The sequence below is a fragment of the Notamacropus eugenii genome, chromosome Y (genome assembly GCF_028372415.1).
Source record: "Notamacropus eugenii isolate mMacEug1 chromosome Y, mMacEug1.pri_v2, whole genome shotgun sequence".
NCBI classification, from domain to species: Eukaryota; Metazoa; Chordata; class Mammalia; order Diprotodontia; family Macropodidae; genus Notamacropus; species Notamacropus eugenii.
In genome coordinates this window covers 9,254,315-9,272,170 of record NC_092880.1, presented here as the reverse complement: position 1 = coordinate 9,272,170, position 17,856 = coordinate 9,254,315, and the positions used below count along the sequence as shown (strand labels likewise).

The following is a 17,856-nucleotide window of genomic DNA, read 5'->3' as shown; positions in this document are numbered from 1 at the left end:
ATCTATTTTACCCTGCAGGAAAGCAAGGGAGAAGGGAATAGGAGAGGGAAGATAATAGAAGGGGCAGCAAATTGGGCAAAGGGATAATAAGAAGCACACACTATTGTGGGAGGACAGGTCAAGGGAGAGAATGGAATAAATGGAGAGTAGGACAGGACAGAGGGAAATGTGGTTAGTCTTTTACAACAGAACTATTGTGGAAGTGCTTTGCATTGTTACACATGTATCACCTATATTGAATTGATTGTTTTTTCAATGATGGTCGGTGGGGAGGGAGGGACAGAATATGGAACTCAAAACTTTAAGAATGAATGTTAAAAATTTGTTTTAGCATGTAACTTGAAATTAAGCTATACAGGCAATGGAGTATAGAAATCTATTTTGCCCTACAGGAAAATAGAGGAGAAGTGGGATGGAAGAAGGGTGGGTAATAGAGGATAGACTAGAGGAAGGGGTGGATGGTATGTATGTTTTCTTGGGGTGGGGTGGGGAGAAAATTTTGAATTCAAATTCTTGTGGAAGTGAATATTGAGAATTGAAAAATAAATAAATTCTAAAAAAAGAAAAATAGAGTGCTATTTGTTTTATTCATTGCCTATTAAAATACCTTCAATTTTTTTCTTGTTTTATTGCTTTAGCTAGCACTTCTAGAGCAATACTGAATAATATCTGTGATAATGGGTAGCCTTACTTCTCCTCTGATCTTATTGGGAATTACTAGCTTATCCCCATTATAGATGCTTGTGGATAGCTTTAAGTAGATACTCTTTATCATTTTAAGGAAAACTTTGCTTTCTAGAGTTTTAATAGGAATTGAGTGTTGTATTTTGTCAAAAAGCTTTTTTCTACATTTATTGAGATAATCACATGATATATATATATATATATATATATATATATATATATATAGGTTTTATTACTGGTATTGTCAATTATGTTGTTTTCTTTCCTAATATTGAACCATCTCTGTATTTCTTTTATAAATCCCACCTAGTTATACTGTAGGATTTTTGTGATATATATTTTGCAATCTCCTTGCCAGTATTTTATCTAAAATTTTGAATCAATATTCATTAAGGAAATTGTTCTGTAATTTTCTTCATCTTTTTTTTGCTCTTCCTGGTTAAAGTATTACTATCATACTTGTGTCATAAAAAGAATTTGGTAGGACTCTGCCTATTTTCACCAATAGTTTATATTATAATGTAATTAATTGTTTTTTAAATGTTTGGTAGAATTATCTTGTGAATACATCTAGTCTTGGAAATATTTTCTTAGGGAACTCATTTATGACGTTCATTTTTTTTCGAAGATATGGTTATTTAAGTATTCTATTTGTTCTTCTGTTAATTTGGGTAATTTATTCACTACAATTGCTGGTACTCCCTCTGTCTGAGAAGTGAGACCAAGTTCGTTTTTGCCCCATGAATGACCACAAGCACTCCTCTTCACCCTGAAACTGTGACCCAGGTCTCTTGTCTCCATTAGCTGCAAACGCTAATACCCCTTTTACCTTTGGAGCTATGTCCTAGAATTGTATACGGGTGGTGCAACAGAGTCCTGAACCCAGTGTCAGCAAAGGGTCCTCTTCTACCCAGTTGTTTCACCTACCACTGTCCCTAGGTCGAGAGCTTGCTTCTGACAAGCTCCTACCTCCACGGGCCACTACTGGTGCCAAGATACGACCTTTGTTACCCACTCTGAGTGGGTTTCCAAGCTAAACACCCCCACCTTAAGAGATCTTTCCTGCATACCTCCTAAGTTGTGTTGAACTGGAAACCATTTCACCTAACCTTTTATCAGTTCTGCAGCTCCAAAATCGTACTTGAGATATTATTTTATAGTTGTCTCCTGATGATTTTGAAATGGATATTGGTGGACAGAGTCAAAGAGTATTCCCAAATGACCTTACCATAGTTTGGGAGCACTTTACCCTTATGTTGACTTTCCAAGCAGAAAGTTCTAGGAAGGGTGGACTAGTCCCTGAGGTTGTGTTCTGCTTGGTATCATATCATTTTCTGCCTTGACAGCCATCTCACTTTCTCCATCTAAGAGCATTGAGCTGAGACCAAAAATGATCAGAGGTGGAGTGCTCTGACCGAATGAATCAAGAACAAATCTATCTTCCCTTTCTTCAAATCCCATGTCTTAGAGATGTCTAAATTTCATTTTGGAATATTGATAGTTAACTTATTTATGTTGTGTCATGTTTTTCTCATTTGATTTTCTCAACCCAGGAATAATGCAACATGTGAAAACATTAAAAAGGAACACTGTTCATTGCTAACCATTTTATTTTTATATGTGTATTTGGGATAAATCTGCAGTTCACAAAAAGTCTGGAATTGTAACAGTCTACCCTATTTTCACCAACTCTTTTTACAGTTATTGATTATCTGTGCATGTTGCTAATATTACTGCAAATGTAGATTAGTAGGACTATCCATATCATCTATTGCATAGTTCTAACAGATATAAATAAGTAACAAGCCAAATCCTTTCATTGCTAAGTATCAAGAAACGTAGTCTATGATTCTGTGAAACATTGCTTGTGTCAAGCTTATCCCTAGAAGGTTCTTCAGGATCTTTTCTACTTAACTAATGGAATATAATTACTCAAGTCCAGTGACTTATTTTTTTTCCTTTCATTGTAATTGCTTAGTACACTACTTCATATATTATAGCTGCTTAAAAATACTTGTTGATTTTAATGTTAACAAGGAAGAAATCGTTGTTTTACTTTTAAACAAGGGAAGATAATTTAAATAACCATTGTTCATTTGCCCTAAGTCCATAACCACAATTTAATTTTCCAACACTCCTGTGAGGTAGGTTTTAGGGGCCTTGCTATCACTATTTTACAAATTAAGAAACTATGGCTCTTAAACTTTAAGAAAAATGCTCATTTTAATACAGATTTTAAGTATCAGAGGTAGTATCTGAAGCTTTCTCCTACGACTCCAAGCCCAATAATGGAACCATTGCATAGTAGAGTATTTATAACTAAATGATGAGACTATAGAATCTTATCCCATGATTCCTGACTTGCCAGTTAGATGCACTTCGTATTACAAAATGAGTCCTTTATAGGTAGTTCTTGTAAGTGGGAAATATTCTCCAATCAGAATATCCCTTACTGTATGACTCTATCAGTTTACACAGAACAACTACACCCTTCCTCGTCAAAGGGGATGACGAACTTGAGTAATATAAAAGAAATTTCTTTCTTTTTAAATCACAACTTCCTATTATTGCATCACTTTGAAATGTTCAGCATCATTATTTATCTCTGGGGATTTTATCAGCTCCAGTAAAGTCAAGATAATGAGTTTCAGTAAACTTTGTTCTGGGAGTACAAGGAAATTATACTCTGAAAAGTGGACCCACAGGATTTGGAGATTCTAGACTATATGGCCCAAAGCTTAACAGAAACTCACTAGGGCTCAGGCCTCAAAAACCCAAAACAAAGATGTAAGATAGAGACAACTGGCCCCAGACTTTGCTTCCAGACGTAAGAATTTTGAGAATCACTTATCCCTCCAGCAGGTAAGGAGATGGTCTTTCATCTCGTTTTTGATGGGTCAGTGAAAAATGTTACTTTTCTTATTTCAAACATCCAGGAACTTCACCCATTTACCTATCTATCCATCCACTCCAAAACATGCATTAATTGAATTTTATACATATGCAAGATGTTATATTAGGTATGTGGATACAATGATTAAAAATTATGGAGACCCTTCTAGGAGAGAAATACAGTTTAGATTGTTGGGGATACCCAAGAAAAATGTTGTAGCATATTGCAGACTAAGATAGAGTCAGCAGAATAATCTGCATAAAATGTTCCAGCGAAACCTAAAGATACAGAAAACACTCATCAATGGATGTGAAGTAGAAATTACAGTGAAGATTTTAAAAAAAAAAAAAGGTTGCATACCATATTGCACTGGAGTATGTATATTTCTTCAAGGCTACATGAAACATGGGTTTTATCTTTAATCCAGTGAAATATTTTTTTTCCAAGTCTAGTCAAAGCTCTATATGAATATGGGCCTTCAGGACAAGTTAACACCTGGTTAGGCAAGAGCATTATTAAAAAAAAAAATTTAAATTGTGTTTTAAGTAGTGACATGAAGAAAGGTTAAAAAGGTATATTGGGACCTTGTTATGGAGGACCATGAATGCTAGGTTAATACATTATATTTCATTTTATAGATAATAGGGAACCACTGAAGGTTTTTTATTTCTGTTTATGTTTATAAGAGTTTTTGTTTGTTTGATATTTTGGTTTGTTTTTAATCAGGGCGGTGAATCCACTAAGATTATTTCGGAAGCTGGACAAAATAAAGATTGAAAGGGTAAGAAAATGGAGGGAGGAAGATCAGCTTGGAAGATTTTGAAATATTTGATGTGAGGAGTGGTGAGTATCCAAACAGGAATGGTGACTAGATGAGAAGAGAGGAGATATGACGGACAAGGTGGAAGTATAAATAACAGGATGTGAAAAGTGTTTCATTGAAAGAGGTGAAAGAAATAGTAAAGCAGAAAAGAAGCAAAAAACATAGATTTCAAGTCTGGGTGATTAGAAGAGAGGGACTGACATCTATAGAAATATGCATGTGGGAATGTGTTTGATTACCAGTCATAAAAACACAATTAGCCATGTACTAATTGATCCTGGAACTAATACTTTCTGGTTTCCTAACTTTGATGAAATGCAATTAGTCATGATTTATGACCAACCTATTTAATTAGGAGTTTTGAATTCATTTGAGCTGCTCGGCATAAAGGTCATCAAAAATTAATAAATTAATACAACAAATAACCAAAGTCTAGAAACTAATGCTCACACCTATTCCTACCCTTCAGAAATTGGTACGTTTATGAAACTAAAATAAGTTCTATTTACTATCTTTATATGACTAGACCAACACTTGTGATTTTCATGCAGAGGGTCAACCTCCTTATATTACCTTACGAAGTGTGGGGTAGGAATTTAAGGGAAAGAGTAATGGAGTTGTACTCTACCTCCTTTACCCTGTCAAATGAAAAAAACAAAATTCTTCTGGTCAACGGCATGAATTTAGAAGACAACTTGCAGGGGTCAGAGACGTTATTATGTTATGAACAAAAGTTGACTTTTGAATAGCTTCAATTCAAGATCTATTATGAACTGTTTAATATCCATCTCTAAGTAAATGTGTTCAAAAATCAGAGTTTTTATTTGGTATTTCTACATTAGGAGACATAAAAATGTCACCTTATATACTGTTTTGAAAAAGAATAGAAAGACTTCTTTGATTTTTTTATTTCAATGAATATCAAAAATCAAAATCGTTAATACACCTTAGCAAAATAACTGATAAATTTTTCTCAAGCTCTTCTTCTGAAAGAGAAAAGTGGTTTAGTTAGAAACACAATTATTTGGATGTAGTATTGGTTGTATGATAAAACACAAAGTTAGCAGCAACTCAGAAGGTCTTCAGAGGATTTTTTTAAAATAGTCCTGGAATGAAAGAAGAGAAAGGGATAGATGCATATTTTTCCTTCCAACACAAATGAATACATGGCCAAACAGACATGATAAAGTATACTTATGGGAGAGGAAACTCCATAAAAACTATCCTATTATTTTGAATTCTTTTGGATAACTGAGAAAATGATGCAGCAAGCAAAGGTTATCTCATTGTTTTCATGATAACTAAGCATTGTGCCAGAAAGCTGTGAGCCAGATGCTGTGCACTTGTTGTCTATAGCAACACCAATAAAAAAGCGAGTAATTCAAAAGCAAAGTATTAATTGATTAGATCACAGAATCTGAGTTGAAAAAGATCTTCAAAAACACTAGTTCAGGTAGGATGAGTTATAACCAGAGATGTCTCTGACTCTTTATTTTTAAAGTCATATCTAATATTTTATTTTTCCCAATTGTGTGCAAAAACATCTCTCATTCTTTTTTTCAAACTTTGACTTCCAGATTTTCTTCTTTCCTTCTCTCTGTGTCCCATTGAGAAAAAAAGCAATTTGACATAGATTACACATGTGTAGTCATGCAAAACACATTTCTGTGCAAGTCAGTCTGCGAAAGCAAACACAGACAAAGAAACAAGAAAAAAGAAAGGAAAGAAGAAAAGTATATTTGATCTGATTTCAGGCTCTACCAGTTCTTTCTCTGGAGGCAGATAACACCTTCAGCATAAGCCCATCAGAATTGTCTTAGATCATTGTATTGCTAAGAATCGTTAAGTTATTCATAGTACATTATTATTCATATTGCTGTTACTGTATACAATGTTCTTCTCCTTCGACTCATGTCATTTTGCATCAATTCGTATAAATTCATGTTTTTCTGGGACCATCGTGTCCACCATTTTTTTTTCTTTTTTTTTCTTTTTTTTTTTATTAATTTTTTTCTTTTTTTAATGTTTAACAATCACTGCCATACAATTGCGATTTTATCCCTCCCCACCCACCCCCCACTACCTCCCTCCCTCCCCACGACTGCATACAATTCTGTATAGATTCTACATATACTTTCCTATTGAGTATATTTTCACTATAGTCATGCTATGTAGTCAGACTAAGATAAATGAAAGAATCCGTATAACAAATCAGAACATGATACACAAACAGATACACATACACAAACATGATCTGCTACATTATGTGAGTGACTTCCATATTTCTCTCTCTGAGTGTGGAAGGCATTTTGCCTTGAGGTCCACCATTGGGATTTTTTTTTTTTTTCAGAAGTTCTTGTGTTATTACAAAAATCTAAGTCTACCAGAAAAAACTCTCACACACTGTGCTTGTTGCTGTGCATAAAGTTCTCCTGGTTCTGCTCCTTTCACTCAGCATCAGGTCATATAAGTCCTTCCAGGCCTCTCTGAAGTCTTCTTGTTCATCATTTCTTATGGCACAATAGTACTCCATTACATTCATATACCATAATTTATTCAGCCATTCCCCAATTGATGGACATCCCCTTGACTTCCAGTTTTTGGCAACTACATAGAGTGCTGCTATAAATATTTTTGTACATGTGGGACCCTTTCCCATTTTTATGATCTCTTGGGGATATAGTCCTAGTAGCGATATTGCTGGGTCAAAGGGTATGCACATTTTTGTAGCCCTTTGGGCATAGTTCCAAATTGCTCTCCAGAATGCTTGGATGCGCTCACAGCTCCACCAACAATGAATTAGTGTTCCAACTCTCCCACATCCTCTCCAGCATTTATCATTTTCTTGTTCTGTCATGTTTGCCAATCTTATAGGTGTGATGTGGTACCTCAGAGTTGTTTTGATTTGCATCTCTCTAACCAATAGTGATTTAGAGCATTTTTTCATATGATTATAGATAGCTTTAATTTCTTCCTCTGAAAATTGCCTGTTCATATCCTTTGACCATTTATCAATTGGGGAATGACTTGTATGATTATACATTTGGGTCAGTTCTCTATATATTCTAGAAATGAGGCCTTTATCCCCGAGCTTAGCTGTAAAAATTTTTTCCCAATTTACTACATCCCTCCGGATTTTGGTTGCATTGGGTTTGGTTGTGCAAAAACTTCTCAGTTTAATGTACTCAAAGTTATCCATTTTGCATTTCATAATGCATTCTATCTCTCCTTTAGTAAAGAATTCTTCCCTTCTCCATAGATCTGATAAATACACTATTCCTTGCTTCTCCAGTTTATTCATGGTATCAATCTTTATACCTAAATCATGTACCCATTTGGACTTTATTCTTGTGTACGGTGTCAGGTATGGGTCTATGCCTAATTTCCGCCACACTGTTATCCAGTTTTGCCAGCAATTTTTGTCAAACAATGAGTTCTTATCCCAGAAGCTGGGGTCCTTGGGTTTATCAAACAGAAGGTTGCTATATTCCTTGCCTACTGCATCTTGAGTGCCAAGTCTATTCCACTTGTCTACCTCTCTGTTTCTTAGCCAATACCAAGTGGTTTTGATAATTGCTGCTTTATAGTACAGTTTAAGGTCTGGTAGCGCTAGGCCACCTTCCCATGCATTTCTTTTCATTAGTCCCTTTGATATTCTGGACCTTTTGTTTTTCCAAATGAATTTTGATATTATTTTATCCAGCTCTAGAAAGTAATTGTCTGATAGTTTAATTGGTATGGCACTAAATAAGTATATTAATTTGGGTAGTGTCCACCATTTTTTAAAGCAAAATAATATTCCATTACAATCATATGAATTTAGGATGATTAACATCTCCTGAATTTCCAATTCTTTACCACCACTAGAAAATAAATCTCCTATGAATATTTTATGTGTGTAGGTCCATCCCTTCAGCTCTGAAAAAGTGAGCTCTTTGGTGAGGTTTTACTTTGGGCCTTACATATTGGAAGTGTTTGTTTGACAAGACGAGACTCTAAGGGGCCGGCTTTGAAAACCCAGGTGTTGGTGCTTCTTTCTCTGGTAATGATGTTTCTATGTATGTATGCGTGTGTGTATATATCTATGGTCAGATATTTGGAAGCCCTGCGTGAAGGTCTTTCTGTTTGTAATTTCTATTTGTATTTTATCTGAATTTCAGGGTGCTGACGTTTTCCCCTGAACTAAATGAGTGATATATGCTGTTGATTAAAGTAGATTTTTGGTCTCTCAAAAGCCGCTTTCTTTTTAGAAAAGCAGATCTAAGAAGCAGTATAGCAGACCCTCCTGTGCATGCTGGGGTCCTTGCTGATATATTTATTATGGCATAATTGGGCAGGGTCTGCAAACTAAAAGGAAAGTATGGGGGCTGGGATAATTGTTCATTGTTTCCCAATTGTGGTGGCTATTGCTCGGTAGAATTCTGGGAGGTGGGGATGGCCAGAGCCAGGGCGTGAGTGAATTAGCCAGTCTTCAGACCATGTTGGAGGGGTGAATGCCCTGAGATTTTATTGCATGCAGAGCCATGGAACAGGAGCAGAAAACTGCCTGCGAAATGACCCATCAGCAGTGGAGAACTGCTTGTGTGCCCACCATGGAAAGGTGAGCCCTGGAACAGGAGTGGAGAGTTACCTGAGTGCAAACCCAGGCGGGAGTTCAAAGGACTTCAAAGTTTAGCCCTGGGGCAAGATGGGTACTGCACAGCAAAGCACTGAGTGAGCTTTTTTGCACTGTTCTCCTGGGGTAGTTTGGGACCCAGGGGGTAGAGCTGTCTATGAAGGGTGGGAGGAAGTGCCAGGTATCTCTAAGGACTTCACCCTGATGACTTTGTTGCCCAGCCACCCCTCAGAACTTGGAAATTGATGCTGGAGCATTATTACAACTAGGACTTTGCTCATTAGAGCCTATAACTGAGAGTGCCTGCCACGTCAGTGTGAGGAGAATGACACACTCCCAAAAGGATTTTATTTGAACATTTTGTTTTGGATTGAGGAAGGAAGAACCGATCACTCACTCCCCAAAGACTGACCCTTAAAGAATGATGTTATATTATATATTCTGCAAATGTAAAGCTCACAATGTGTTTATTTTATGGGAATTATGTTGTATTTACTTAAAATGTTAACACCTATTCTGATTCAAGCTGCCTATTTTATGGGCATGAAAGATCTTAGGGTGGAATATGATGTTAATTAGATGTTCTCCACCCATTTATAGGCCTCGAGAACCTTTTCTGAATTTCTATTGAGGCTCTAGGTCAGAGGATCCTGCCCTCCAGCTGTGACAAGTGTATAAATACTCTGAGGTGAGATTTGACTTTAGGGCTTATTTTTGGGAAGAAGGTTTGTTTGCCAGATGATACTCTGGACAGCCATTTTAAGAAGACCCACTCTTCCAGTTTTGAAAACCCAGATGTTGGTGCTTCTCTCTCTGGTAATGAAGCATGTATTGTCTATGCTCAGACAGTTAGAAGCCCTGTCTGTTGGTCTTTCTGTTTGTAGTTTCTGCTTGTAATTTCTGTGTATATTTTCTCTGATGTTCAGGGTGCTGACTTTTCCCCCTGAACTAAGTGAATGACATATGTGCTTGATTAAAGTAGATTGTTGACCACTTAAAATTTTCTTTCCTTTTAGAAAAATAGATGTAAGAATTTTGACGGTAGGTCCTCCTGTGTATTCTGGGGTCCTTGCTGATACAAGACACTTTTCGTGTTTCCTTTTTTATTGAATCTCTTGTGATATAGACCTAGTAATCATACTGCTTGATCAAAGATCATGCCTGGTTTTATAACCCATTGGGCATATTTCCAAATTGCTCTCCAAAACGGATGAGTCAGTATATAACTTCACCAATAGTACATTAGGGTTTTAATTTTCTCTCAACCCCTCCAACATTTGCCATTTTCCTTTCCTGTCATACTAGTCAGTTTGAGAGATATGATGTAGTAACCCAAAGTTTGTTTAATTTGCATTTCTCTCATCAATAGTTGCTTAAAGTATTTTTATGTGACTATTGATAATTTTGATTTCTTTGTCTGAAAACTGCCTGTTCATATACTTTGACCATTTATCAGTTGGGGAATGGATCTTATTTCTGTACATTTATGTGACTCACTTTTCTGCATGCTTGCAAAATGAAGTTTTATCAAAGAAATTCACTTCAATTTTATCACAGTAATGATTATCAACTACAAATTTTCTTTCATCCTATCCTGTTTTTCCCCTTTATCCTTCCTTCCTTCTCTCTCTCTCTCTCTCTCTCTCTCTCTCTCTCTCTCTCTCTCTCTCTCTCTCTCTCTCTCTCTCTCTCTCTTCTTTTTCCACATTCATTTTTTCAAACTGTTTTGCTTCTGACTTTTGCCTCCCCCAAACTATCCTTTCCTCCTTTCTGTCAGTTCCCCCACCTACTCTTATTCCCATCCATTCGTACTTTCCTATGATAAGACAGATTTCTACCACCAATTGAGTGTGTAGATTATTCCCTCTTTGAGCCAATTCCAATAAGAGTAAGGGTCATCTGCTCCCATCCCCACTGTCATTATTTTCCTCCTTCCCCTGACAAAATCTCATTCAGGTCTCCTTTATGTCAGAAAATTTATCTCATTTTACCCTTATCTTTCCTCTTCTCCCGGTGCATTCTTCTTTCTCATTTGTTACCTTTTTTTTTTTAATTTCAGATATCATCACATTCAACTCACACCTCTGCTTTCTATGTATACTCCTTCTAACTGCCCTAATAATTGCAAAGTTTTTAGGAGTTAAAAATAGAATTTTCCCTGTAAGAATATAGCCAGTTTAACGTTATTGAATCTTTTATGATTTCTCTTTCCTATTAACCTTTTTATGCTTCTTTTGCATCTGCTATTTGAAAGTCAAATTTTCTACTTAGTTCTGCTCAGCAGGAATGCCTGAAAGTCCTCCATTTCAGTAAATTTCCATTCCCTCCCCACCGAAAGGAGTATACTAACTTTTGATGGGAGGTGATTCTTGGTTGTGATCTTAGCTCTTTTTTCCTCAGGAATACTGTATTCCAAGCCCTCCAATTCTTTAATGCAGAAGGTGCCAAACCTTGTGCTTTTCCTGACGGTGGCTCCATGATATTCGAGTTATTTTTTTTCTGACTACTTCCATTGTTTTCTCCTAGATGTATGAGATCTAGAATTTGATTATAATATTCCTGGGAGTTTTCATGTTGTGATCTTTGAGGAGGTGATCAGTACATTCTTTCAATTTCTGTTTTACTTCCTGGCTCTAGAATATCCGGGATGTTTTCTTTGATAATTCCCTGAAAGATAGTGGCTGGCCCCTTTTTTTGATCATGGCTTTCAGGTAGTTCAATAAATAGTAAACTATCCCTCTTTAGACATTTTTCAAGTAAGTTATTTTTTTCCAGTGACAGATTTCACATTTTCTTTCGTTTTCTTTTCTGCCAAGCCTAGAGGCCTGTATTGGGCTACCCGAGTCTTTCTTACCTGTCCAGGTCTTTGGCTGGCCACGCCGGATGCACGTATGAGAGAAAGGACGTTCCAGAGTCAAACAGGGGTTGAGCTTTATTACAGGGTTTCGGTTACAAGTGCAGGGGGTCTTCTTTCTTAGGACGAAGAGGGGGAGATTTAAGGGATTGGAAGTAGAAGTACAAGCGGGGGAGAGAGGGGGAGGGGAGAGAGGAAAGAAAAGAAGCGGAGCCCTACTTTTCTCTTTGGCTCCACACGTGCTAAGAGAGCTTTTAGGCTTCCTCAATCCTACTTAATCTTCAGCCACACAGTTTGCATCTCAATACCGTGCTGTTAGGTAACTAGGTGTGCTCCAATCCGGGACGACCTCGAGGGCAGGGAGACTCCACCCATCAGGTATCTCCGGGGGAGAGGCGGAAATACCCGAGCTAGCCGAGCTAGCTCGGTCTGACCTTCTCGAACCCCCGCTGTTCATGGAGGGCCTCGTAAGACTCTAAGATTTAGAAGTCCCACTTTTACCTGCCCGAGACTGTCCACACGGAATTGAGCTTCCAGTCCCAACACTTTTCATTCATTTGATTTTGTTTAATGTTTCCTGATGTTTCATTAAAGACATTAACTTCCACTTGGCCAATACTAACTTTTAAGGAATTATTTTGCCCAGGGAGCTTTTGTTCCTCCTTTTCCTTTTTAAAAAATCTAATTTTTAATGAGGAAGTTTCAGTGAATTTTTATACTTTTTTTTCCATTTGGCCAAATTTACTTTGCAAGGCATTCTTTTCTTCATTGGATTTTTGTGCCCCTTTTATCATTTCACTTATTCTTCCTTTTAAGGGGTTATTTTCTTCAGTGTTTTTGTGTCTCCTTTACCAAGGTGTTAACTATTTTATTCAGGATTTTCTTGAACCATTCTCATTTCTTTCCCAATGTTTCACGTTCTTTTCTTAAAATCCTTGTTGAGCTCTTCTATGGCCTGACACCAATTCATAATTTTCCTTGAGGCTTTGGATGAAGGAATTTTTACTTTGCTGTCTTCTGACTGTGTGTGTTGACCTTCCTTGTCACCATAGTGGCTTTATATGGTCAAATTTTTCTCTGTTTGCTCATTTTCCACTCTTTTTCTTGACTTTTAAGTCTATGTTAAAGTGTGCTTCTGCTTTCCAAGTGGAGAGGGAACTGCCCTAAGTTTCAGGTTTTTCATGCAGCTCTTTTCAGAAGTAGTTTTAGAGACCTGTAAGTTTTTGGCTCTTACAACGTGGTATGGTCTAAGGAGAGGTATGTTTACTACTCTCCTGTACTGTGCACTGCTTTGTGAGCAGCCAAAGGCATTTTTTTGAACTCTGCAACTGTGAACAGGGTCCCCCCTCCACTCAGGCCATGATCTCTACTGTTTTAGTGCTCCTCCTTGCACTAGGACTAAGACTTACTGATGCCACCCAGATGCAAGAAAAGCAATGCCACCAAAGGGACCTCTGTAAATCTTCTGACCCGTTATCCAATCCTCTTACTGTCTGTGGGCTGAAAGGTCTGGAATCCACCACCAGTCTCATTAATTCTGCTGATACAAGACCTGCTCCTGTTTTACTGGGGCCTGGTCTGTACTGGTGCACCCTGCACTGGACTACACTCCTCTCTCACCCTGGTACAACAGACCTTCCCATCTGACTTTCAAAGTTGTCATGGACTAGAAAATTGTTTCACTTGTTGTTTATCTAGGTTCTGGTGCTCTCAAATTTATTTCGAGTAATTTTTAACGTTATTTGGAGGGTTTGGGGGAAAGCTCAGTTGCGTCCCTGCCTTTACTCTGTCACCTTGGCACTGACCAAGTGTCTGTGCTTTAAAAATAATAAAGAATTTAAGTATTAAAAAGTATTGATAAATAATAGTACTTTGATTAGTCATCAAGACCATGTAGAAAAAAAGTGAATAAAATCAATTAGGATGAAAAGATTGGAAAGTGACATCATTGTCAACAGTGATGGGAGTGGTCATGCTGGTGACATCAGGGACACAACAATACTTTTAAAATGATATATCAGAAGAGTTAGAAACATTGTTAATGTTAGATGAAATTTAACAGAGATTTTTAAATGATATATCTGTCCCTGTAAATAACTCTCCCAAGCATATTCACAGAAATTGTCCACAAAAAACAATTATTCTTGTATGAAAACCTAACCCCAAAACATATTTCTTCTCATTTTCTTGTCTTCATAGGAACAGAAAGAGGGTCCAGAACAATTTTGTCTTTATTCTACATGCTGTTATGCTCTACAAGATTGAGTCCCTGTTTCCCTTTCCATGAGCCATGATGAACACTGACAGCAATCAGAGTGTTGTGACCACATTTATACTCTTAGGATTCACCGATTATCCAGAGCTCAAAGTATTCCTTTTCCTGGTGTTCCTGGCCATGTATATCATCACAGTCATAGGGAATCTTGGCGTGATCTTAATCATCAAAGTAAATCCCAAATTTCATATTCCCATGTACTATTTTCTTAGCCATTTGTCCTTTGTAGATTTCTGTTACTCTTCCATTGTCACACCAAAGCTTTTGGAGAATTTAGTTATAAAGGATAAAAGCATCTTTTACTCCAGTTGCATGCTACAATATTTCTTGTCTTGTACTGCAGTGGTTACGGAGTCCTTCCTACTTGCTGTGATGGCCTATGATCGCTTTGTGGCCATTTGCAATCCCCTGCTCTACACAGTTGCCATGTCTCAGAGACTTTGTGCCCTGCTGGTGGCTGGATCCTATCTCTGGGGCATGTTTGGTCCCTTTGTACTCCTATGCTTTGCCCTACAATTAACTTTCTCTGGCTACAAAATCATCAACCACTTTTTCTGTGAATATACTGTTCTTATTTCTGTTTCTTCCTCAAATATCCATGTCCCACACTTACTGCTTTTTGGTTTTGCTACATTCAATGAGGTGAGTACCCTGATCATCATCCTTGCCTCTTACACTTTTATTTTTGGCACTGTAATAAGGATGAAATCAGCCAGTGGGAGGCGTAAAGCCTTCTCCACTTGTGCCTCCCACCTGACAGCCATCACCATTTTCCGTGGAACCATCCTTTCCTTGTACTGTGTTCCCAATTCCAAAAACTCAAGGCGTACAGTCAAAGTGGCCTCTGTCTTTTATACAGTAGTGAACCCCATGTTGAATCCCCTAATTTACAGTTTGAGGAACAAAGACGTGAAGCAGGCCTTCAGGAAACTGATATACAGAAATGCTTTTTCTCATTGATCATGCTTGTCTCCATGTCATTAGATCATTAGAGCTTGATAGATGAAATATAATCCATTTTTGCAACCTCATTTTTAAAAATAAATTAAGGATCATAAAGTGGGGGGTAATATAACAATAACAACAAAAAACTTGCCCAGAATCACAAAGTTAGATTATCATAGTGATCAAGTGAAAGTTTTAAACTCCTGATTCTTAATTGAGTGTTTTGTCTAGTATACCACACTGTTTCTCATTGTATTTCTATACCTGGCACATACATTGACGATGAATAAATCAGGTGATTCAGCAACTAATCCCTGCAACTATTCTGTGGAACATAGTGCCTCTTATTTTTATAATCATGATATTGACATTTTGCAGCTGAAAATTCACTTTTCCTGAAATTTGTTTGCTTCAGTTACAAGTCTCCTATTGATTCAAAAAACAGCTTGATTTAGGGAATGATGTCACAGGATGCTGGAATCCTATCAGTTGCAAGAAATGATCCTAAAATAACTCACATAGGTTGACTTCATGCAGACAAAATCAGCTTTCATTATGTGATACTTCAAATGGAATGGAAAATATTTCATTCTTATGTGACTTCAATTTAATTTTACTTTTTATTTTCATGAATAATCATAAATTTGCTTTCCCACCCACACAATCCTACAATTAAAAAAGAAAACACATGCAATACAACAATACCAACTCAAAAAAGTACTTTTTAAAACGATGCCTGAAATTCTTATCTTGGAAATATGTTTTGCATGATGTCATATGCTTGTCATATCAATGAGTGCAAAAGGTACTGAAGGAAGGGAGAGAATTTGAAACTGATCTTTGTAAATGATTTTTTTTAAAAATAATAAAATCCTAACAGCCATATTCAAAAATATATGTCTCATTCTCCATATTTAATTCATCACTATTCTAGAAGGACGTATTTAGCATTCTTCAACACTAATGTTCTAGAATTGAAGTTAGCCATTTAGTGTCTTTGAAATGTTTTTGTCTTTATATTTTTGCATCTTTCCCAATCTTTATAGTTAACACTAAGAATATTTTTCCCCTTAATATCCAAGCAGGTAATATCTGGACCCCTACTGTGTTCTCTTCTCATCACACGCATGTAATTACATATTCATGTGTACATGTACACACATTCATTTGAACACCTACTTATTACACATGTTTATACATGTACCTATATACACACTATTGATATGTTTAGACAGGTTGCATGAATCTTCACACACACATAGAAGTACACATATATACATACGTGCTTACATATGGGCTGTGATTGTCAATGTTGTAAGATAAAGATTTAGAGAAGAAACGGACTTTACTGATATTACAGATTTTATAGCCCAGCATTCTCTTTACTTTGATGGAGAAATAGGCAGAGAAAAAGTAAAGGATTTGCTGAAGATCACATAGCTAGTAAGTACCAAAAGGTTTAAAACTGATGCAAAGTAAAATGAACAAAACCAGAACATTGTACACAATAAGAGTGACATTCTGATAACGTTCAACCATGTATCATTTTGCTACTCTGAGCAATAAAATGATCCCAGACAATTCCAGAAGACTCATGATGAAAAAAAAGCCATTCACCCCAAGGCAGAGAACTATCGAACTCTGAGTGCAGACTGAAATAAAAACGAATATTTTCTTATTTTTTGTAATATGCAAATATTTTCTAAATGATTTCACATGTATAATCATTATCATATTGCTTTTCTTCTCAGTGGATGGGGTAGGGACTGAAGAAAAAAAGAGTGCAGAATTTGATTTTTGTTGAAAATGCTAAAATAAACAAATCATGAATTTTTAAAAGAAAATTCTGAAATAGTTAGGGTAAGCAATATGGGAAGAACATGCTGCCATCATATTTATACAATGACAGTCCCACTCCTGACAACTTAAACAGTCTAGAGAGTTATGGAAAGTGCTTTTTAATTACCTCAAAACAATCTAATTCATTCTCTTCCTTCTAAACTCATTATTTTCCATATGCATAAAATACACATAGCCTTTATCATTAGCAATTTGACTGACATAGACTGATAGACAGGAAAATAACAATAAAGAGATGTATAAACAGGTATATACAAGTATATAGGTGAGGTAACTAGAAGACTCAGTGAATAGAGCACCAAATCTGGAATCAGGAAGGACGGAATTCAAATCTGGCCTGAGAAACTTGCTAGTTGTGTGACCTTAAACACCTCACTTAACATCTGTCTGCCTAGGAAGCAGCTAGTGGCTCAGGGATTAGAACGTTGGTCCTAGAGTCAGGAAAACCTGACTTCAAATCCAGCCTAAGAGGGTTACCAGTTGTGTAATCCTGGGCAAGTCAATTAACTTCTGTTTGCCTTAATCTGCTGGAGAAAGAAATAACAAACGACTGTAGTATATTTGCCAAGAAAATACCATGGATTGTACAGAGTGTAAGGTCATGAAGAGTCAGACACAAAGGGATAAAAACAACAACAAAAACAACAGCATAAAAATGTAAGGAATAAAACAATTCCTACTCAGAAAGACCTTCCCTTGGAGGAGAAACAAAGTCCGACAAATACATGTAACATAAATGTAAAATTAGCAAATATAAATACATTAAAATTATTTAAACACAAGCTACTTTTAGAAATGATAATGAATGATAGAGATATCTTAGAAATCTATTTTACATGTGTACATATATATGTGTGTGTATCTGTTATATACATGAAAGATAGATATAGGAATATAAATTAGATAT

General features: G+C 36.5%; 1 protein-coding gene and 1 pseudogene across 1 annotated transcript; one reads left to right on the top strand and one right to left on the bottom strand.

Annotated features, from left to right (window-relative positions):
- LOC140516782 (olfactory receptor 5W2-like) overlaps positions 1–17,856 on the bottom strand; it is a 197,441-nt pseudogene that overhangs the window by 74,385 nt on the left and 105,200 nt on the right.
- On the top strand, positions 14,160–15,104 carry LOC140516674 (olfactory receptor 5D14-like). The gene has a single exon (XM_072627663.1). The coding sequence runs from the start codon at positions 14,160–14,162 to the stop codon at positions 15,102–15,104; it is 945 nt and encodes a 314-aa protein (XP_072483764.1).

What these genes read in the sequence shown, in the direction of transcription:
- LOC140516674 (XM_072627663.1), top strand. Translation starts at nt 14,160, where the DNA reads ATGATGAACACTGACAGCAATCAGAGTGTTGTGACCACATTTATACTC.